Source organism: Xiphophorus couchianus, chromosome 7, assembly GCF_001444195.1.
Source record: "Xiphophorus couchianus chromosome 7, X_couchianus-1.0, whole genome shotgun sequence".
Classification (NCBI taxonomy): Eukaryota; Metazoa; Chordata; class Actinopteri; order Cyprinodontiformes; family Poeciliidae; genus Xiphophorus; species Xiphophorus couchianus.
Genome location: NC_040234.1, coordinates 6,967,848 through 6,991,198, shown reverse-complemented (window position 1 = coordinate 6,991,198; position 23,351 = coordinate 6,967,848). Strand labels below are relative to the sequence as shown.

General features: G+C 40.0%; 1 protein-coding gene across 7 annotated transcripts in view; it reads left to right on the top strand.

The window, feature by feature from the left end:
• Window positions 1-23,351, top strand: part of LOC114148813 (mitogen-activated protein kinase kinase kinase kinase 4-like) — a 98,299-nt gene that overhangs the window by 47,252 nt on the left and 27,696 nt on the right. For 5 of the 7 annotated variants that reach the window (XM_028024292.1, XM_028024288.1, XM_028024293.1 and 2 more), the window contains exons 4-16: window positions 8,395-8,520; window positions 12,286-12,396; window positions 12,601-12,691; window positions 13,757-13,887; window positions 14,070-14,124; window positions 15,106-15,184; window positions 15,291-15,466; window positions 15,564-15,636; window positions 16,564-16,774; window positions 17,489-17,650; window positions 17,982-18,068; window positions 18,991-19,317; window positions 21,739-21,894. In XM_028024292.1, the coding sequence (XP_027880093.1) occupies window positions 8,395-8,520; window positions 12,286-12,396; window positions 12,601-12,691; window positions 13,757-13,887; window positions 14,070-14,124; window positions 15,106-15,184; window positions 15,291-15,466; window positions 15,564-15,636; window positions 16,564-16,774; window positions 17,489-17,650; window positions 17,982-18,068; window positions 18,991-19,317; window positions 21,739-21,894 (1,785 nt within the window). The remainder of the gene's footprint in view (window positions 1-8,394; window positions 8,521-12,285; window positions 12,397-12,600; window positions 12,692-13,756; window positions 13,888-14,069; window positions 14,125-15,105; window positions 15,185-15,290; window positions 15,467-15,563; window positions 15,637-16,563; window positions 16,775-17,488; window positions 17,651-17,981; window positions 18,069-18,990; window positions 19,318-21,738; window positions 21,895-23,351) is intronic. The other 2 variants (XM_028024289.1, XM_028024291.1) reach the window with 2 other exon arrangements.

The window sequence follows — 23,351 nt, the reverse complement described above, 5'->3', positions numbered from 1 at the left end:
ATGCATCTTTATAGCTCTGCCCACATTGTGGATGGTGCCCACTCCACTCGCTGCGACATACCAGTATCGTTACGGTGTTGTTAGGGACAACAACTGCTAAATACTTGAGATCCCCTCTAAAAATGTGTTTAACTGCACATTTTAATAGTTCAAACACCAAAATTACCTTCATATTTGTTATTATGCAGAGTGGAAATCATCTTGGCACTACTGCAGATGTGAAAATCTACAGTCTTCCTTATTTTCGCTCTTTGGGGTATAGCCAGTGGGAAATAAATGGCGCTTCTGGATTGGCTGTTTTGTAAACACCAGCCTGTAGTGGTCAAGACACAACCCGCCAGTATTTCAGCTTCCCAAACTGAATTTTCTTTTGGATATTGTAGATACTCGTGAGTAATTGGATTTTCCTCAAATTTGCCGTCTTGTTCCATAGAAAATCCGCAAATGCTGAAGCGCGGATAGCCGGAGCTGGAACTGTACAATCCTTCTCAGCAGCATTGCAGAGGATGAAGCAAAATTAACGAATGAGACGTTGATAATCACGTGGCTTTGACTTGGCTTTCAGGAGACAGATAAACAAACTGGTTGTTTCACATAACCACTTCAGTACTGGATGAAGCACTAGAGTCAGTGAACCTCTTTCATGCATTAACAATGAACGTTACACCTATAGGTACACCGTAACGTTGACTACGGCATAGCTACTCAGTATAGTTCGTTAACCTGATCTAACCGAATTGGTCTATTTCATAAGAGTTTTATGCCACAGCCCGTCTGTTTGTGCCTATATCTACTGAACTAGGGTTCAGTAGGAACCTTCTCCCATGTTTAGAGGAGACTGATGTCAGTGCAGTGCTGGGGCGAGAAGACTGGAATGTTGTGGGTCACTGCTTGCGGTGGAACGGCTTCAGCAGCTTCTGTTTCAGATGGATGGGCTGCAGCGGCTTCAGGTTAATTCAGTGGCCGTCTGTTTTAAGTTGCTGGAAAATTACTCAGGCACACTACTAACTCTGTAGTGCCTCACACACATGTTCTAAATATGCATTTTGTTTTGAAGTGATTGCTCCTCCAAAGCAGGAGTTTGTCTAAATGGATGTTTTCCCAATCAGTGAGCGCTGAGTGGTTGTAAGAGGACAAAATTGAAGGGAGGGAACAGAGTGAGAGAAATTATGGTAAGAAAGAGTCTGAGAGCTGAGATAAGGAGAAGAAATCGGCGAGTTTCCCCTCTGCTTTACTCCACTAAGAAGGTTCATCTGAAGTGCACTGGGACAGAAGGAAGGGCGTCTGCTGCTGCCTGCCTGATTTTATTTTCTCAGCTCTCCTGCTTATGTCTCTGAACTATCTTCCAACCTGCCACGGCCATTCATTCAGTTTTTTTAAAAATTATTATTATTATTAATATTATTACAGTTTATCTCATTCTTACTTCTCTGCTCTTTTTACTCTAAACCCCACTTGTTATTTCTGTTACGAGCCGCCATCTTTGTTGGGCTCACTAGAGAGAAAACGTGATGGAAATAACACGGGAGGACAGGAGACAGATGTGACTGCAGCATCTGTATGCTGTGTCTCGAGCTGCAGCTGGCGGCTTGATGTAATTGATCAGGGCTCAGGTGGAAAGACATTGATCTTGATTAGTGAGAAAAGAGAAATTTCTCTCAGCTCTTCTGGGGGTTTTGTCTGCTTTTCTTCACATTTTTTCTCCTTTACCTTTTTGTCTCTCTGGGAGTATGTTGAAATCGTAGGATGAAATCGGAACTCTGTCACCTCCCATCCCTTTCCACCACTTGCTGCAGAAAGGTGAAACAAAAACCAATGTTTGAGGAAGCCTGTTTCCAAAGATAGCTCGCTAGCTATCCAAGATAGACGGGCAGATGAAACTGATTGTATTGCTAATTCTGAATATTGCAGCTGAAATCACGACTCATTTTTGTAAACTATTCAGTTTTGATGAGCCTGAAGTGTGAAATGTAGTGGCACTTGGTGCAGTCCTCTGCTGCTGTAGCGCATAGATCTGAAAGTTCAAAGATGGTATTCCACATACCTTTGTTGTAACAGCTGGTTATCTGAGCTTCTGTTGCTTTTCTATGATCACCAGCCAGTCTACACATACACCTCTGATCTCTGACCTCAGACATCAAGCAGGCATTCTCATCCATACAACTGACTATCACTGTATGATGTTGTGCCTTGGGCTATTTTAGACCAAGAGATGTTTGGGGGTAAAAATGACGGTTAGCGACGCTCAGTTTGCTCTTCATCACCACATCTAGATTCCTTAATGCATCAAATTGATATTTGTGTTAGGAAGTACTTGTTCAGTTCAGTTGTTCTCAATGATTAGTGAGTCAGGCATAAATAATAATATTTCATCTCATGCTACCCAATGCAGACACTTTGTCTGCACTGATGACGATTTACCTCAGCATGCTGAATGCTTGAAGTGATTTAAGCATTTGGGGATACAAATAGACAGTAGGAAGGAACTTTATCACACCCTCCACATTGGAGTGTATATCAGCATGTACAAATCTTGAAAGGAATGAAGTTACTTATGTAAAAAATTCTACAACATGTTTCTGGTCTTAATTGTGATTTTATAAATCCTAAACACATCGTACTTAGCAATTTTAGATAGACATAAGAGGACACATGCTCTGCTAATTCTTACTTTGAATTAAGGTTAGCTAATGCCATATTTCACTTATTGACTCAGCAGCTTCATGTGGTCTGCACTTTGTGTTTTGTATTCACAACAATTCTTTCAGTATTTCAGCTCAAGCTAATTCAGATATTTAGGATTATGGACCATTTCGACCTAATGGTGTAGAAATTTGGCAAATAAAACACTTGCAAATGGAATAATAAAGAATTTGTTTGATCGAAACGTCAGGCTAGTTCTTCTGCAGGTAAAATGTCTTTATGTGGTCAAAGATATGGCTTATCACACATTTTATTTTCGTCTCTCGGTTTTCAGACATATGGAAAATATCTAAGGTTTGTAAATCTATACGTATCCACACACTTTCTGCTAAAACAAATAATTACCTGCGTGCGTTGTGTTCAGATCAGACCTCCTGCTATCAGTTCCTTGCATTGCTGAGTAACAAGGAGGGGTCTTCAGACATTTCCTTTTTTTTATTTTTTAGAAATGAAGAAGAGGGACGAGGATTTAAAAAGATTGGCCAACTCCTTCAGGACGACTCGGTGTTTGTTAGACATGTCAACGCCTGTTGGTCCCTTGAGGCCAAAACCTTGATTTCTCCATCACATTTCCACTTTGTGGTTCTGTTAGCTCGGCTCCCATTGTGTGCTGTAATATTATAGCAACAATATGGCCGCCACCGAGTCTCCCCGCATCTGTCATACCAAGGAATGATAATGAGTGGCTTCAGGGCGCTTCGTTTTGAACGAATGACTGCACTTGAAGGAAAGTAAGGGGAAGAGGATGATGAAGGAGAAAAGGGAAGCGCATACGTTGTAATTATTCAATAAATGACTGTGGCACTAAAGTCATTATGGGAGGCAATAATGGAAAGTGATGCTGGAAGGACAAGAAGGACAGAGACGAATGCCCAAAATAAAGGTGGAGGCTCCAAATAAGCTGATGAGGAAGAGACGCAGAAAGGGCGTATGAAAGAGATTAGTTAAATTCTGACATAGAGGTTACTGTCTGTCCTCAGACTGTCCATCAAGCCTTAGCTTTTGTGTCGTCTTTGTCTGCCAGTGAGCAACATAGTACTCAGTGCGAGAAAAAAATATTAAATATTAAAGTAATTTAAAATTATTTCAAGCTGTGCATTGCACATGCTGATATTTTAATATCAGCGATCCAATATATTGTTCTAGTCAATTTTCTTCCAATTTTTCTGTTTCAGTCAGATTCTAGTTTCTAAGTTACGCTGTTAGTGGAAATGTTGTCCTTGGGAGCTCTACCATGACCATGATGTACTTGGTGAATGATCGCTAACGACAAAAACTGTTTGTCAAAAAACTTCAAAATTCTGACAGTGTTCAGTTAAAAATGTTTTTAAAAATGCTCTGATTCTGACCAGCATTATTACTCTGCAGGAAGTATTGCTGCCTTTTGTCCTACGAACTCTGCCTGCAGGGTCATTCATATTAGAGGAGCTGCTTTATTGTTCTGTAAAGCATAACAGAAGTGAATGGAAGTAGCAGAAAGTCCCAATGTTTTTTACAGTGACATATTTCTGAAACTGTTATTCTGAAGTCAAAGTATGTGACACTATCCAGATCAGTTTAACTTGTCATCTGAACCTGTAAAAACCAATTGACAAGCTAATGTTACACTGATATACAGTCTGTTAGTTATTTCCCTCAGACAGTGAAAAGAAAATATTTCAGTCACTGCAGAAGTTAGTTAGTCTACGTGAATATCCTGGTGGGTATGCTTGAACAGGATGGTTACTTATTTAGTTTAATGAGACGATGTGTGGACTCTAACAAAAGGACTCTAAAAATAATAAAACATGCTGAAACAACAGATTTTCTTACCTGAGAAACTTTATGCTCACAAACAACACTTGCGGACTGGCTGCTAACTCCACTGTCTATTGTGACTGTGGTAATAATTTCTTCTTTTTTTCAGCATGTTTGGGGTAAAGTGTCAATCATGTTTCATCTTTAGCTCCTATCTCATATGCAATTGTCACCATCATGTTTTAAGAGGAGAACCGAGTGAAACCTCTGAATTATCACTGGTTGCTGTTTATTATTCCCTGTCTTTTGGCTGTTGTATGAGACCGTATTCACGCCCCACAGCCTGTGTTTTTTTAATTTATTTTTTTATTATTCTCCATTGCTGTGGCCGCAGCAGCTGTAATTATTCTGAGGTGTTGGGATGCTCCGTGAACCACGTCTGTTCGCTGTATATGTGTTTTTGCTTCTACGACAGTTTTTTGTTTTTTTTTACCGGGTCCTCCTTTGTTTTCATCTGCCCATATCTGATGAGTCAGTTGACTGATGGTGACCGGGGGGATGACCCCCGGTGGTCTGCTGCTGGGGAGTGGATTAACAGATGAACTAGCTGGCTGGAGGTCCATCCCGCTGGATCCCTGACTGATTGGTTGGCAACCCGCCTGCTGAAATATCTTGCTGCCTGTTGGATTTCTGAAGCAGAAACCAGCTGACCAGCTGGCTGACAGTGACTCGAGGGATTGACTGACTGACGCTGTCATCTTTATGAGAGTCAAAGCTGACTCTCTCCAGACTGTTAAAGCAACAACAACAAAACGCTTGTATGTTGTAATGTCTGTTTATCACAACCAGCAGCTTAATAAAAAAGAATATTTATAGAATAAATCCACTGAAAGCTGTTTAGGTGGTTGAACTTTCAAATCCAGGGAAACAGTAAACTTAGATTCATTTTTAGCTGCAAAACTGAGCTGGAAATATGGCATTTGTAGATCAGCTTAACATATTAGCAGCTTAGGATTTATAAAAATAGGGAGTGGTTTGATAAAACAAGAAGACTTAAGCAGTAATGCTCTGCAAATGACAGCCAGGATATAAAAAAAACAGCTTTCAGATGACTTGGCATAAGGTCTACTGGATGTTCTTTATTTTAGAGATATGAAAACTCTCTTATTTTTAAACGCTGGCGTTTGGCAGCGTTGCCCTTTAGCCTGTAGGCCTTGTTCTGAAATGGCACCGCAGCTTTTTTCAATACAAAATCCTGCGAAGGAAAAAGAACGTCACACATTCTAACAAGCAGATGGCAACCTGCAGTAGAAATGAGCCAACTTTACTTGCATGCAGTGGCTAGCCTAACCCCCCTCGGGTAGAAACTACTCCAATGCAATTCAGCAGCCAGAAGACACTTTTTGTTGTTGTTGTTTTGACTCCACAGTAGGTTGTTGTTAACAACCTTTTGCAATAGTTTTCAGTCACATTGGATGATACGGAGTCTTTCTGCAAAAAAACCACCTCAAAGCATGTCTTGATGTTACTTAAGTTAACACAGAGCTCTGCTTGTGCTTCTTCTTCTTGGGTTTCTTCCTGCATCTTTGCATGGCACAAACTACACAGAGAGGCCAAAGACTGGGTAATTAATACACACTGGCAAGAATGGGATTCTCGTGGTTTTGAAAGCTTGAGTAGAAACTACTGCAGTGATGATGCTGATTACAAATTGCTCTCATTTTCCAGACTGTCTCTTTCCCTTCATCACTCCAATTGAGATCTACCATTTTAAATTCTTTGTATTTACAAAGATGTTATTGGTGTACAGAATTTACATGTAGGGCACCTTAATGAACAGAAAATGAAACTGCAGAAGTAAATGACCATATGAATTATTATAGGAATGATTAAAAATACCCGTGTGAGTGTTTAGATATATAGTTTGAAACTACAATATATGACATGATCTAACTGCATTCATTTAAAACTAAAATGCTTCAACCGATCATTTTGCTAAAATACAACATCCTGGGGCTGAAACGATTAATCGGATTCGCTGTCATTAATCAATTTTTGTAATAATTGTCAAATAATTTAGTAATTGATTAATCGTTAGCCAGAGTATAAAGGCTCAAAAGGCGACCACTTGGTGTGAAAAATACAACATACTGGCCATAAAATGTTTATTTTCTTATTTAAAAATTAGTTGAATTACTTAGGTTGTTTTTTTTTGCATCTTTTAATGTGTTACTAATGTTACGACTGGCTCAAGGTCATAACAAAAACGGGAGACCATGCAGTGGTTAAAGTGCATAAAAAGGAATATTTATTAACACAAACAACAATGTATTGGGGATGTCAGTATTAGTGGTGTAATGCAAATGCTTGGATGTGGTGTATGAGTGCATATGGAGTTGTTGAAGTGCAAAAACAAAGACAAACTCAAATGTGCAAAAAGGAGGGGAGCTGAGGCCTGGCAACAAAACACCACAAGCATCAAGGCAGAGTGGACGCCGAAGGCGACCCAGAAGGTGGAGACAGCCAGGTTTAAATGCTCTGTGCTCCAAATGAATAAAATCAGCAGCACCTGTAAAGGGGAGGAGCACAAAGACAAACAAGACACCTGCAACCCAGCCCCATAAGGCCCGGGGCCGTAACACTAATATATTATTTTGATATTGATGCACAGCGTTAAGCCAAAATGTAAAACAAGAACCCTCTAAATTTAGTATTAGTTTTCAGGTGCTTATTGCAGAGAATAGTATAGCTTCTGAAATTAGCAAGTTAGTTTTTCCTACTATCTGTTTGAAAAACAAACCATTTTAAAACCAAACACTTAAAACCTTTTTACTTATAGCTGGTTTACGTCTACCATGTGGCCATGTCTTGGTCAAATAATACTGTACAGATAATTTAGGTGATTGTTTCTTCAGTTTGATGGAGGTGAGATTAGTGGTCTGTCCAGAGCTGACAATGCTGTCGCTTGTAGAGGGAAAGGTTGTTTTGTATTGAATGATCTGCAAGTTCAACAGAGAAGAAACATCAGTCGTGATAAATGTCACAAAGTCCCAAGCCATGGTGTGAAAATCCAAATGTTTTCTTTTTTCAACTCCTCTGAGTTTTTGGATGTTGAAACCCGTACTGATGGACGCGCTGATGTTTCTGGCGCTCCTGAAAATCGAACTGCGGTTGCCACGGTGAAAATGTCAAGTCTTGTTTGTCAGTTCGGTTGATCAAACTCGGCCGCAGCGAAGCACTGAAAACTGTCGCCGGGCTTCAGCGACGACGGAGCGATGGAGAAATAACCACTTGATCTCATTATGTTGTATGTAAAACCCGGAGCCTGTGACAGAGAGAGACCGTGGTTCTGTTTGGGTCTGTTATGAGTTTCAGCTGTTTGTTTGGAATGGCGGGACATAGTTTGGTTCCCTGCGTGGACCGGTTTTCCATAAACACACTGGAAAACAAGTTATGGGAAAAAAATTGACTTTTTTCCCCCAAGTTTTCCAGTGTAAAGTAAAAAGGAGGAAGAGCTTTTTCTATATAAATGACGGTTTCTCGCTTATCAATGAGGAACAAGCCTGAATTTCAGAGAAAAAAAACTTCATTCTTCTCAAATTTGGGCTTCGTGTGCTTCAGTAAAGGACAACATAACCATTTCTTTATCTTGAACTTATTATAAAGATATAAAACCAGCTGAGATGGAATAAAAAGGAGTGTTTCATGCCTTTCCGTTCCCCCAAAATTGGAAAAAGACAAATTTCAAGACAATATTAAAGTAGATTTGCAGACAAAAGACAAGATTTATTGTTTCAGGTTTCAGAGGTTTTTGGGGTTTTTTTGGTTCTTGTAGAAAGTTTTTGTTACTTTAACCACAAGAATGGAAATAACTTATGAGATTGACCCGTGATACAGGTAATTATAGTGATGTGTTTTCAAAGTGACATGACTGCAGCTGTTATTCTTCCATAGGATGAAGAGGAGGAAATTAAGCTGGAAATCAACATGCTGAAGAAGTATTCACACCACAGAAATATAGCCACATACTACGGCGCTTTCATCAAGAAAAGTCCACCGGGCCACGATGACCAACTCTGGGTGAGTTGACCTCATCAGTAATACTAAAAATTCTGTACCATAAGCATATACAGTATATCACCATGTGTGCCATATACTGGGTCACACTTATTTGCATACATACTCCACAAATGTTGCTGCAGTGATGCTGTAATAAAATTATTAGTTCTCGTGCAGACGCTCTGTCTGCGCTGATGAGCAAAAACAGGAGAAAAAATAGAGAGAAGATTCTCGGTAAAGATGAAATCATGCATGTTAGCCCACGTTTATCGTACACATCAACATTTTTATCAGGGCCCACAAGTAGGAACTGGTGGAGTCAACGTGAGTTGGCAAATATAGGCGGCGGTTTCTGGTTAATCTGGTTTTGGATCAGGTGTTCAGTAAATTCAGGCTGCATAATCAGGTGAATAAATGACACCACCCTGCTGTCAGATCACTCTTCTCCTTTCTTAGTTTATGAGCAGTGACAACATTACTGGGTCATGTATTCGCAGGGTGTGAGTCAACGTCATCTGAGCTACCTAAAAACATGTTCCCTGTGTCTTTCAGGAAGTTGCATTTTAACACACAGCAGCATGCTTTATTTGACGGGAACCTGGTGTAATGGATAACTGCAGTAAAACAATAGGCTGTTACGAAAAGAACTGCTTGTATAAAGGAACTGAAATAGTTATTGTGGCACAGTTTCTAAGTTCTCTGGAGCAGCTGAATAAGAATAATGAGCATCAAAATGTTCATTTGGGATATTTTCAGCTGTTTTTATTCACTTCTGCTGTGTTTTGTTAGTCGTAATGTAGAGTGGTGGTGTTGGTTTGGACTCTAGTGATAGATTACTCTCACAATAATGAGAAATAAATGGGCAATAGTTGAATGGTGTTGCTTGAACAGATTGGTGGAGCCTTTAATAATGAAACGATGAAATCCCCCGTATGGAAAAAGGGTTGCATTCATGTCTAGTTTTAATAAGCTCATCAGTTAAACCAGACAACAACCCAACAATGTTAGCTCAGCTTATATGACAGTAATAATCCCAAAAAACAGATTGGCTTTTTTTTTCTTTTAAAGGGTTTTTAATATAATTTAAATTAAACTGTTGTAGTAGAGAGGGAGCACAGCCATGAAATGTTTTACAAATCAAGACAGATTCTTGATACTTTACAATGTCGTTCCAACTTAGTCGTTCATGTTTTCGGCAGACTTGTTACTGATGATGTCATACTATTAATTTGGCTAATAATTATCTGACCGATTGGGAACCCTAATACACCATTATGAAAACAGAGAAAAAATGCCACCGCGTCATAATGTCATAAATTACACGCTCCATCCTGGCGCAGCGAGACACACTCTTCATCCCTATGCACAGGCTCTAATCAGAGTGGGAGCACATTTTTAAAAAAACAATACGCACACTTAAAAGACGTGACAGAACTTAATACTCTGCAAATTCTTCTTCATTTTTTATTCATACTTAGAATCGCATGTTGTCTTTTTTGATATGTTAGCAAACAGTGACAGCAGTTAAATAGCTAGGTCTGACGTTGGGTTGATATTGCTGATCATTTCTGAATTTAAGATCAACTAGTGTCCCTCGTGTGTGAATACTGAGGGACACTGATTAGCAGAGTTGCTTGTTTTATGACCAGTGGAAGAAATATTTCCGTTACCCCACAGCACAGCCATGTGTTTGTTTTCACAGCTGCTTCTTCAACCTTTTTTAACGGTTTCCACTTATAAGTGGAAACCGTCATCATCATGCTGTCCAGTGTGTGTGCATAGGAGGCACAAAGGCCCGAGTTTTATGATGATTATGTTCTTAAATGACCATCTCTGAAGATGCGGCTTCCTCTTCTGAGTGGAAGCACTTAGCGTGCTTGTAAGGCAACGTGTGCATCATCAGGTCCGACATGTGCAGATACAGAAAGCACCGCAGGCTTTTAAGACATGACTTTGGGCCTATCTGCAAAAATGTAAGGGATAAAATGAAGAAGAAGTAACTGAAACAGTACGAAACAAATAAAAGTATTTCAAGCATATTTAAAGATCCAAGTAGCACGAGTTCCTGATTTTTCATCTGTACATGCATGAGCTGATTGCAAACGTAAATGTTCAACAGAAATATATCATTTTTGCTGGATTTGTTCTCTCACAGCTGCAAATGTGATTGTGTGAAGGTTGCAGGATAAAAACAAAGCAAGGAGTAAAGTGAATCTCAAAGCATCTGAAAGTGTCGCCAGTGTTGAGGGGTGTAGGGCAGCATCCCTGTCAACAGGGAAAAAAAATAAATAAATGTATGAAGCAGCAACTCTCACCAGGACAAACAACTCCAGTAAACGACCCGGAAAATGAGCTGCTGCGTTTACATAATGTCTGACACACTGACCTCCAGATTTTTACAAAGGAGACAATTAAAAGAGAACTCTGCTAGGATTCATGACGGAGTGCTCCAGATAAAAAGGGTTACTATCAGGAACATCAACGTTTCTTGAGTATTTTAGAGTTTATAGGCGACTACAGTTCTGACAGGGTAAAACCTCATGACAGGTTCAAACCTGAAGGTTTGACTGTGCTTTATTAATTTGTGTATTTCATGCTTTATTCCTCTGCTACAAAAAAAATCAACTCTATCTTGAAAGAAAATGAAAAGGACTCTTTGACTTGTTACCGGAAAACTGAATCAGAAGACGAGAATAACCTTAAAGTGTTGGATCTTTATAGTGTTAGACCAGTGGTCTCAAACTGCAGTACTTGAGGAGATGTGCCTTATCTCGTCCTACACACTTGAAGTAAATGAGTAAACTGCCTCACTAGCATCCAGTCAGGCTCTACAGAGCTCTGCTAATGAGCTGGTATTGGAGCCAGGTGTGCTGAAGCAGAGAGACATCTAAACGTTGCAGGACAACAGCCCTTGACGAAAGCAGTTTGAGACGACTGTGTTGGGCTGTCGACAAATTCTAGGAAAGTTGTAGATACTAACAAAACATAAACATGGCATTTCTGGAATCCCTATAAAATATACTGTACTAAGACTCAACAGGGTGGCAAAATGGTAAATTTGTTTCTCCTTCTTTCATGCTAGTTTTCTTAGTACAACTGCTGCAGTCTGAATTTTGCTCACTTTGGCCTTAAGATTCAGATTTTGGCCAACTGGGATTAGGAGCAGAGGCAACATCATCATCACGTTTATGCTTTTAGCTAACTTTAGCATCTTCTATTAGCAGATTGTACAATTAGCATGGCTAGCATCTAACTGTAAAAATGATTAAGGAGTTCACATTTATGCTTTTAGCTAACTTTAGCATCTTCTATTAGCAGTTTGTACGGTTAGCATGGCTAGCATCCAACTGTAAAAATGATTAAGGAGTTCACGTTTTTAGCTAGCATCTATTAGCGGTTTGTACGGTCGACATAATTTAAACAGTAATCTCGTTTGGTGCATCTCAGCTACGGACAGCACCCACCACAATCAGTTTGCTTACTCTTTAAAACCTGCTGGTTTCTATTCAAATGCAGAATTTTTATGTGACAGCAGAAGATTGCTAAAAGGACCAAAGGTGGAGAAAGGAGTGTACTTATTTCTAGTTTTGTGTTGTTTTTCAGCTGAACTAGGCTATATTATTTGTTTAGTGAAAGGCAAATAAGTTGGGTCGTTTTGTCTTATTTCTTGACATGTTTGTAAAAGTTTTTTGGGGAAAAAATCAACATTTGACATTAGGCAATTTGAGAAGTGTCAGATAATGAGGGATTATCTCTAACTTGTTATCTGTACGTTCTGCCCTTCAGCTTGTCATGGAGTTCTGTGGCGCTGGCTCAATCACCGATCTGGTGAAAAACACCAAAGGAAACTCACTGAAGGAGGACTGGATCGCCTACATCTCTAGAGAGATCCTCAGGGTGTGTTACCAGCACTTTCACTGCATTGTTCTCTAACTGGCAAAGGCTCTCCACATCATCATTTGCATATTACAAAAAGAACAAAAAATATATCTCCTTTTGATTTTTAACTAGATTTGCATTCGAACAAATAGTGAGTACGCAGTGGAAAATGTTCTTTGAGATACGCTCATGTTTTGTCATTTAAATTCTGTGTTTGTGCAGGGATTAGCTCACTTACACGCTCATCATGTGATCCACCGTGACATCAAGGGACAAAACGTGCTGCTCACTGAAAACGCTGAAGTCAAACTGGGTAAAAAGCTTTAACCTTCAAGCTGAGAAAGATGGTGTGCACCGCATCTTACCAGGCACTAAATGATAGTTTTTGGCTCATCGGTTTTATTAGACTTGTGCAAATTGTTTCATAAAAAAAAAAAAAAAGAATCCTACTTTGCTATTCTAACATTGTTGGAAATCTTCCAGTAGTCCATCTTATCTTTATTTCTCTAATTGTTTTCAATAAGATTACAGTTTATGATCAGAGGTACTCTCTGTGAACTCTCTGATTGCTGTCCTGTGACACAAAGTGGAGGCCGCGCGTTTCCACTGCCGCCGCGATAAAACACTCTGGGATTTATCTTGAAATGGCACGATGGAGATTTTGTGAGAGAGCAAAACTAAACGAGGACTTTAGCAAAACTAAGACGAGGTGAAAAGCAAACCTCAAAATAATTATTGTGCGTAAAAACCGTCATTTCTGTGATCTTTTCCACATTTTCTCCTACTTTCAAACGGGATTAGAAGATTTTATAAATATAAGTCATAAAGAATCATGAATTTTATTCGGCTGATAAAACTCCACCTGTGTTGAGTAAAACTAACAAAATCTAATTTTATGTGCAGTTTGCACATTAAAACTGAATTATTTTATTTTCACAGTTCAGCACCTAGACATTTTGAGTGAAACTGAGAGGATAAACTTGTTAATTCATATTTTGTTATGAAATAAAGTTGTTTTTTAAAAATGTGATAATTAAAATATTAAGTGATCATGTAGGATTTTTTTTCCACCTGTTTAATTCTCACCCGTTCTCAGAAAGTAAAATAAGTCTGAATTGTTAATAGAAAACATTATTCCCATTAAGAATGTCTTTAATTTTTTAAAAGCACTACAAAGTCAATTTTCAGAAAAAACAGCATTTCTCTGTCGAAGCTCACCAAAAACAAAAGAAAAAGAAAAACAAAAAAGTGCCACCCATGATGGCACTTTTATAAATGTATCTGAGGTCAGCACACAGTGTGAAGGATAAAGCATTCAGCTGGAATATGATGGATTACAACTGTATCTGTGTTTTTTTGTTTTGTTTTTTCTCTACAGTGGATTTTGGTGTGAGCGCTCAGCTGGACCGGACGGTGGGCCGAAGGAACACCTTCATCGGGACGCCCTATTGGATGGCTCCGGAGGTTATCGCCTGTGACGAAAACCCCGACGCCACCTACGACTACAGGGTAAGGACGAGCAGAAGAGCTGGAAGACAACAGTCCTATGAAGCAAAACACGTGGAGTATTTATATTTACAACACATTACATTATCCAGAATTTATGAAACTCCTTTTATTATTATAAAGAAAACATGTGGGTTTCTGGGCATGTGTAGAAAGGCCTCACTGACTCTGACCCTGTCTTCCAGAGCGACCTTTGGTCCTGTGGCATCACAGCCATAGAGATGGCGGAGGGAGCGCCCCGTAAGTACATCTACGTTTTGCCAGGGATTTATTCAGGGTTTCCTCTTTTTTGTTTAAGGTGTGGCACTTTAATGCGTTAATTTTGATTAATTAGCTACATAGACTTTAACGTGTTTAAAAGTATTCTTGCAAATAATTGCATTTATTAATTTTTTTAAGAAAAAATTTTTTTTAAAGCCTCCAGTCGGAACCTTTGTGGCGTGTTTCTGGTACGGCCGTAAATCTGCCGCACAAGCTACATCTGTAAACAAATCTGCTTCTCTAAGCCCACTTGGGGTTAATTTTAGTTTAAAAGCACAATCTGATGAGATGCGGGAAAAGACTCGTGTTGTGCTAATAGAAGTTAGCCTATTCAAAGCTAAAATAGCACCACAATGCAAATCAATACGTCCCCAATGCTAATATTAGCTCTCACGTCTTTAAAGAAGGTTTTGTGAATGATCAGGGTTTCTTGAAATACTTGTGTGTAGTGTCACTTTGCTGATGGTTAAGTAACCTAATTAACAAATTAGAAACAGTCAATATATTTGTTGTTGAGCTCATATGTTTATTTATTCAATAATTTAGCATTAAAGAGGGTTATTGAATTTTAAATGTTTATGGTTTGATTAGTTTTGGTTCTTAGTAATTCTTGATTGATATACAGACCCTACAATTTGATTAAAAATTTTATAAATTTTATTTATATTAAAAGAAAAACGTACAGCTAAAATACATTTGGTGAGTTTCTACTCGTCTGTTTCTGATGACCTGGTGAAAATACTTTGAAATGTTCAATTTGTCAGATTTCTTTAAAACAGAAACAGCCACATGTTTCTGCAGCTGACAGTTCAGTCGCTCTAATGCAGGCTGATGTCAGATTGTGCGAAATAAACGATTAGCATGTGGCATCAAAGTAAACACTTTCACCGCCTTTTAAAAAAAAATTGTAACACATGGTTTTGTTCACAACGTCTCTGTTTTTTGGTATCTTTGCTGCAGCTCTGTGTGACATGCATCCGATGAGAGCCCTCTTCCTCATCCCCAGGAATCCTCCTCCTCGACTGAAGTCCAAAAAATGGTGCGCTAACTTCTTCCGCCTTCTTCCCCAATCGGCGCAACCGACCTCTCTTGCGAATACGTGGGAATAAAATATTCCAAACTTTGACGTTTAAACGGCATTGCAGGTCGAAGAAGTTCTTCAGCTTCATCGAGGGCTGCCTGGTGAAGAACTACACCCAGCGGCCCCCCACTGAGCAGCTGCTGAAGCACCCCTTCATCCGGGACCAGCCCAACGAGAGGCAGGTCCGCATCCAGCTCAAGGATCACATCGACAGAACCAAGAAGAAGAGGGGCGAGAAAGGTAAATTAAGTAGTTGCATCATTTGCAGCTGATTTGAGATTAAATTTTAGATCCTTACTATTTGGGGTTTGTTTTTGGGGTTTTTTTCAATTCACAGATGAGACAGAGTATGAATACAGTGGGAGTGAAGAAGAGGAGGAGGAAGCTTCTGAGCAAGAAGGAGAGCCAAGGTAAACATGCTAAAAGATTTAGTAGGATTCAAAAAGTTAAAGATAGTAAATTCATGCTCTTTTTGTACTTAAATAATTATGACCTGAAGAACAGAAAATGTACAAAAATGCATACTTTGTGTGCTTATATCACGTAAACAAGATCAGCTTAAGAGAAAACACGTTTTTGGAAAGTACAAAATAGCAACGGGAAAAGAAGAATAACTGCTCCGACACGTCTAGCATAAGAGGTATCCATATTTTTTTGGGTAAAACATAAGATTTAATCAGACAACTACATCCAGCAAATAACACAAAATAAAGAATACACTTAATTTCTTAAAATTTAATATACTCCAAGGAGGAGGGCTGAAAACCGTTGGAGAATCTGAAATCCAACCAGACTGACTGACTGGAGGCTGGAAAATCAGCAACTGAACAATCTAATAAAAACAGCAAAACGTAATAAAAAGCTGCGACGTTTGGTCATTTCCTATATCTTGTGACCTGTTTAACATTTGACTGGTATTTCTAGCTGGAAGTGTGAGGGACTGCTTAAATTTCAAATGTTTAATGTGTCTGAATGATTTGAAAGCCTCCTCTGTTCATCAGTAGTTCAATTTAAGTGGCACACTTTAAAAAATATAAAGGTTATACAAAGTAGATGTCCTGTCCTGAAGCAAAAAGTGTCATTTTTAGATATGTTAGTGGTTAATGTAGCACCAAGATCGCAGAAGTTGCTAAATCCCCCCAAAAAATGTGAAGGAACTTTCACTGACGCTTTAATATTTGGTGTAGACGGCCACTGTAAGGAGCTAAACATCACACATCCTGTCCAAAAGTCGTAGGAGAACATGGGCTTATATTCTGCGCAACATTTTTAAACAGCATCCTTATTTGTTTCTGGGCTAAACGCTTGTTATTCCTGTCGTGTCTGCTGCCGGGCAGCTCCATAGTCAACGTTCCGGGCGAGTCGACATTGCGCCGCGACTTCATCCGGCTGCAGCAGGAGAACAAGGAGCGCTCCGAGGCCCTGCGCCGCCAGCAGCTCCTCCAGGAGCAGCAGCTCCGTGAGCAGGAGGAGTACAAGCGCCAGCTGCTGGCCGAGAGGCAGAAACGAATCGAGCAGCAGAAGGAGCAGCGCAGGCGGTTGGAGGAGGTGAGCGAGTCAAAAACCCAAACGTCTTATTGTGCTTTAGGCAAACTAAGACTGAGAGGAGACATTATAATGCTCTCTGTGTTGCAGTTCATCCAGTCTTCTTCTTTAACAGTAAGTGTCCCGAAAATTTAGAAATAAATCCAAGAAAGGCTACAGTTAGATATTTTACTGTCAAACCAGCAGGACGTTTTCGATCAGAGAGTGAAGTTTGCTCTTGGCCGACATGTCAGACTCTTGGTGATGTTTAAATTTGCGTAAAGCCATCTGAAACAAAACATAATTATGAGAAGTTTTCTTCAAGATTAACTAGAATGTCGCAGTAAACTTTTACAGTTGCTTTCTTCAAAACTATTTCCCCAAAACATGCAGACTAGTTAGGAAAATACATCAATTTCCAAGGATTTTCATTATTTAACTCAAAAAATGTTTCTATCAGCTTTAAACATCCAGAGACTGCGCATTTGCAGATTTTTGTTTACAAAATAGGCAAAGGAAAACTGGCCGGGCTACACAGTGGAAGAAAATGGATTGATTAAGACATTTTGGAGCAATAAAGAGTGAAAAAAGCAACCTAATCCTAAAAGAAGATTTACAGTATCATCTGAAATAACCCACCCTGCCTGAGTGTCAAGGATTGTGTCCCAGAAGAAAGTTTTAAGACTCGGTTGATCGTATAAATTAGAAATCCTACATGCCACTCGTGTTCTCCCACAGCAACAGCGGCGCGAGCGCGAGATGAGGAGGCAGCAGGAGCGCGAGCAGCGCCGACGGGAGCAGGAGGAGAAGAGGCGCATCGAGGAGATGGAGCGCCGTCGCAAAGAGGAGGAGGAGCGAAGGAGGGCGGAGGAGGAGAAGAGGAGGGCCGACCGAGAGCAGGTATCAGAACAGAGGCTAATAGATATTCACATAGATAAAATGAGAAATCTGAACAAAACGTTTCAGACTGGCTTGTACTTACAAGTTGTGAGTAGCTTTTAAAAATGTATTGGAAAATGAAAATTAATCCCGACAGACTCACCGTGCTCTAAACTGTTAGCATTAGCAGCATTATGTTCATTTCAAATCAAGGAACAAACTTCAAAGTCCTACTCACTACCCGCCTCAATGAGTAATCTAAGCTAACTTTACCTCTCATAGGAACCTTGCATGTCTTCTTCTGTCTTGTTTTTAGTTTTTCAGGTGTGTAACTGTTACATTTGATTGACAGGAGTACATCCGGCGTCAGCTAGAGGAGGAGCAGAGGCACCTGGAGATCCTGCAGCAGCAGCTCCTCCACGAACAGGCCATGCTTCTTGTGAGTTTTAGCCGTATCGTTACATCGTAGCACCACCGGCACAGCTGCCTCCTCCTGGCTCCACTGTTTATTTGCTCTATTGTCTTATTAGTCACACTCTTCCGTCTGTTTTTGCATTCCGAGTGTCACATTTCATCAGGCTGGTAAATTGGACGGCAGGAGTCCCTCTCTGCACATGGTTTCTGTTTCCATTTACCTCGCCGGCCAACTGAATGCCGATGTTTAGTTTATCTTTTTGTTTAGTTTTTTATTTAATTTTCTGGGTTTCAGAGATCCACGGGGAGCCGTTAAAAACTGAGGTCACGACATAATGAGTTTTCTCAGGGTTTGAAAGGGGAAGTCGGGATGTTTACAGGGCCCTCAGTGATGGAGACGCCGTCACCAGGAAATCAGTCATCCAGCAGGAAGAGAGGGTTTCCCCCTCGCTCTGCCCCCGTTTGTCTTCTGTAGACGTTGGGTTGCTTTGTTTTTTAAGGATTTTGTCCCTTTAGGTTTGACAGTAAATACTCATTTAATGCAAGGATGTGACCGTCATCACCTCTACATCATTGTCTGCGGTCAACACTTCCTTGAGAGTCAGTTTATGAGCCCATTATAAAAATGAGCTTCCTCATAAGCTTATTTCAACAAGTCAAATATTTATGAATTACTAAAAATGGCACAAAATGGTGGATGGTAGAAGCATTTTAGTTTCCCTCAGTTTCCAAATTGAGAGACTGTGGCTCACAGAAGAATAACGTCCTAACAAACCCTAGTCATAAATTGTTGATGAAGGTTTGGGGTCCCAGAGGAAGTAAAAGGTGTTTTATTGTCATTTATAAAATCAGCAGAATAGTCGGGGAAGCCCGTTCGCCCAGCCTCTTACAGTGACTCTTCTTCTTTTGTTTTTTTTTAAATTGAACTCCGGCCTCCCTGTACTCAGGAGTATAAATGGCGGGAGCTTGAGGAGCAGCGGCAGGCTCAGAAGCTCCAGAGGCAGCTGCAGCAGGAGCAGACCTACCTGCTGTCACTGCAGCAGAACCAGAACCCGGACAGTAGCAAAACAAGCCAGCAGCAGAGCGCCAAACCCCCGCAGAGCCTCGAAGCCGACAGGGTAAAGCCCCCGCAGATGCCCGACCCGGATGCACAAAAACAACCGCAGGGCGTTAGCAATGAGAAGACGCGGCCCGGACCGGAGAAAACGACAGAACCCAAACTTCCTGCGGCTGAGCAACAAGGCCCCGCACCTGACTCTGAGCCGGTCAGAGAGGTGAACGTCGTAACTGAACACCTTCCCTTCGACTGCAGCAGAAGTATTGGCTTTGCTTGTGTGAACTTACTGCTTTGGGTCTGTTGTGTCTTCCTCTGTGGTGGCTGACTCCTGCTGCTGAATGGGTGGGTGCTTGGTAGATGTTGTCCTTTCCTACAACTCACAACCCTCATGATAAAACTAGGTTCTCACGCACTTAATAACGGTAAAGCTGAACCAACAAAAGACAACCGTTATATTCACGAGCGTCTCTGTCGGCTTTTCTTTTGGTTCAATCCAAACGTAAATACCCTTAGCAAAATGACTAATGTACTCAGCTTATTTCAAGTATCAGTTCTTAATAATCAAAATAAATAATATTTCCGGTCCTCTTCTTTTTATTGACCAAATCTGTCACTGACAGTACAAAGCAACCAATGTGGCTAAAATTCGATCTGTAAACGTAAACCTCGGTCAGATGCAAGAAGAAATTCATATACGTTCTAACATTGTATATATTTAGAGACTAATGCCTAATCCTCAATGATGATCCTCTATCATGGTGTCTGCGTGTCCTTAAAATGTCTTGAATTCATCTAAGTAATATTAAAGCCTTAAAATGTCTTAAATTAATCTAAGTAATATTAAAGCCTTAAAATGTCTTAAATTGATCTAAGTAATATTAAAGCCTTAAAATGTCTTAAATTCATCTAAGTAGTACTAAAGCCTTAAAATGTCTTAAATTTGCTTTAAAAAACGTAAGTTGGCTTTTATTCGTTTCTCACAGGTCTTACATTTTGTTGTGGCGGGACAATCTTATCTTATATCATGTTTCTTTCCTGTCAAACAAACATTTGAGTCGTGTGTACACATTTTCAATCCGTTCTGTCGCAAGCTAGCATTTTTTGCATCTATGGTGGGAAAGTGTGCATTTATCGCCAGGTAGCTGGACGACGGTTCATCGTCATCACCATTCTGTTGCCAACCCATGTGACGTTGCATTATGTGCACTGCTTCAATACAAAACATGCATTTTTTTTGTGCACATTTTTGTCGTGATACACATCTTAAATTTAATTCAAAATGGTCTTAGAAAGGCCTTAAGTTTGAGTTGGTGAAACCTGCAGGAACCCTGCCAATGGAAAAATAAATAATTTTGTTTTCTGATCACTTGAATCACTTAGTCAAACAGTTTGCATAACCAAAGCAATCCCAGGATAATGCCTGAATGTCTAGTTTAATTCCTAGTAGTGACTAGTAGTACTATAGACACAGAAGTGCTTGTTAATGTCATACTCTCTTTTTGGAGGTCTGTAATCTGAACGCCTTCCATTCATCTCCCAATAATTTCTGTTGGTGATGGACTTGGAGTTTAATCACTGACTATTACTGCCTCAGACTCACTGTAAGGTCGTTGTGTAACAAGAGGACAGACATTTAAAATGACTTATAAATATGTAAATCTTTGGGACTGTAACCAGTCTATTCTATTCACAAAATGTCTGTTTACACACAAGGTAAACATCTGTTACATTCAATTGGTGAACTCTTATAATACAGAAAAGTAAAATGAGTTTGAAAAACAAAATCTTTAACAACTATGTTTATTAAGCATTCAAAAATTTCCAGTCATAAGCTATCATTATTATTATTATTATTTTTTTTTAAATTAGACGCAGGGGTGATGTCACACTGTGTGCAAGAAAGCAGTCAGTTTGGGCTTCCTCTGATGAGGAACTTTTTCACATACAGTATATATATATACAAGGAGCAATCATTAACTTGGTGTATTCAAGCTTAAATGTTTATTCTCCGATTCTTGCATTTGATGTAAAAATATTGCTGTATGAAAAACATGTCCGTTTTTATTTCTTAAATAAGAATCCGTTCTGAAAAGTGTTGTGCCAGCTCGAACATAAAGGGATCTCTTTTGCTATGGCCCGCTATCGCTCCAAACAATTAAATCACTACAAATGTTATGCACTGTAAAACAGGAACTTGCTTAAAAATCAAGAATCAGATGAGTGTAGATTATGTTTCTTGATCTAAAGAATAAATCTTTTTTTAAACTTCTGGCCATTGAAAAAGGAGCTCTCATATTTTCATAACTCATCTCTATTACTTCTTCTGGGAGTTTAGAGCCTGATGTGCGTGTCTTAACTTCTCCTCTCTTCCTATGATAAACGGCATGTCACTTTTACTGGTCATGTTGCTCTCGTCCTCGCTGACTTGTGGGAATAATGCAGCGACAGTAACGCCGCCAGCCTAGTAGAGAGTCTTTCGTTTTCTGATGTGCTTGGACTACTGCTCGTACGAATAACCCTTTTTTCTCTCTGGGAAACAAACTAACCAACCGCGGCGTCTGATGACTTCTGTCCTCGTCGCAGTGCCGTCTCGTCCAGACTGCGGGTTTTCTGACGCCTCTTGTGTGTCGCTCCGCAGGCCGACGAGCGGTACAGGAAGAACATTCAGGGTTCCCCGCAGTCGGCTCAGACCAAACCCCAGCAGCCCCCAGTGCCGCCGCGCTCCGAGTCTTCGCACGCTAACGGGAACGCCGCATCGGAGGCGCCCGCGATGCACCGGCCTGTGGAGCCGCAGGTAACGACAACGTGTCCTGCTCTGCTTAATCGGTCACAAAGGCTGCAGAGATAATGGTTTTGCTCGTAATGTGAACATCTGCAAAGTGCAAAGTATGTATTGTTTTAACTCTGAGCATATTAACATGTGGCAATGCACGTTTCCTGGATCTGATCTGCATATAATTTGGTACATTGGAACATACTCTTATATTTCGTCAATTGTCGGCACCGTTGCCAGGGATCTAAAACCCCCTGCGGTAATTTCAGCCTGCCTGTAATTGTTCACTTTTAGGAAGAAAAACCTTTTCTGACAAAATCTGTAATTTAAAAGCTGTTTTCAAAATTCACTAAAATACTTTCTATTAGTTTTGTAAAACATAGCAGTAGTGAATGGAGGTAGCTAAAAGTCTCACTTTTTTGCGCATAATCAGTCCAGTTTCTACTCATGACAATTTAGGTGCACGTTTTACTTTTATGCTTTGAAAAGTTTTAAAATGCTAATGTTCACCTATTGGTGTTTATATTTGATCTTTGATCAACTAATCTTTTTCCCACTAACTCTCTCATTTTCAGGTGATTTCAAATGTTTGTCACTGTAAAATATGTATCAATAACATTTTGACTAATGCCGCTTTTTTTCCTTCAGTATTTACTCTTTGTGGATCAGGGATTTTAGCTAGCCACGGTTTGGTTGCTTCATCTGGATCCACGGAGAAAGCATTCTTTTGTATGCTTCTCCATTTTGAGTCTCATTGTCATCACCTCCGTTTCAGTTCCCCTCCCCAAAATGACTGCAGTGTACCAAGGAAAGTCTTTAAATCTCCAAACTAATGCTTTATTCATTTGCGGATGGGGAGTTTCATGACACGACAGTGCCGGGAACTGTTAGCACGTTTTGTAACAATGAAAGGAGAATATTTCCTGTCCTTCTTTCCCCACGATTGAATTTAAGCTTGTTGAACTGATTCATAAAAAAAAGACTATGTTTTTCTTTTTAATGAAAAAACTCACATCAGAGTTTTATTTTATCGGGAATGTCCTGGTTGTGCTGTGAACAGCATCAGCCTCCAAATGTCTACACTGGGAGTGGAAGGCTTCAGGGTAAAGTCATCTGTAACATTTACATCTCTGCACTATATTTGGCATCTCCGCTCCATGTTCTGCTTCTCGTCATTGCGCTGCTGGTATTCAACAGCATCTATAATTTACAGGCCTCCAGATTTTGCATCGGAGTGACTCAGACTGTAATAGTCTCTTCCCAGCGAGGGACTGGAGCAGCTTTGCATGAATAACTGCGGCTCATTAAAGTCGATCGGCACGAACGTGACACAGATTAAATAAAACGGAAAAAGCGGCGCCGTCGCGTTGTGAAATCAGGGTAATTATATAAATCACGTGCGTGTTATTAGACTTTCATTTTTAATGTAAAGCTGAGCAGTCAGCTTTCTCCTCTTAGACGGTTATCAGTGAGCTTCG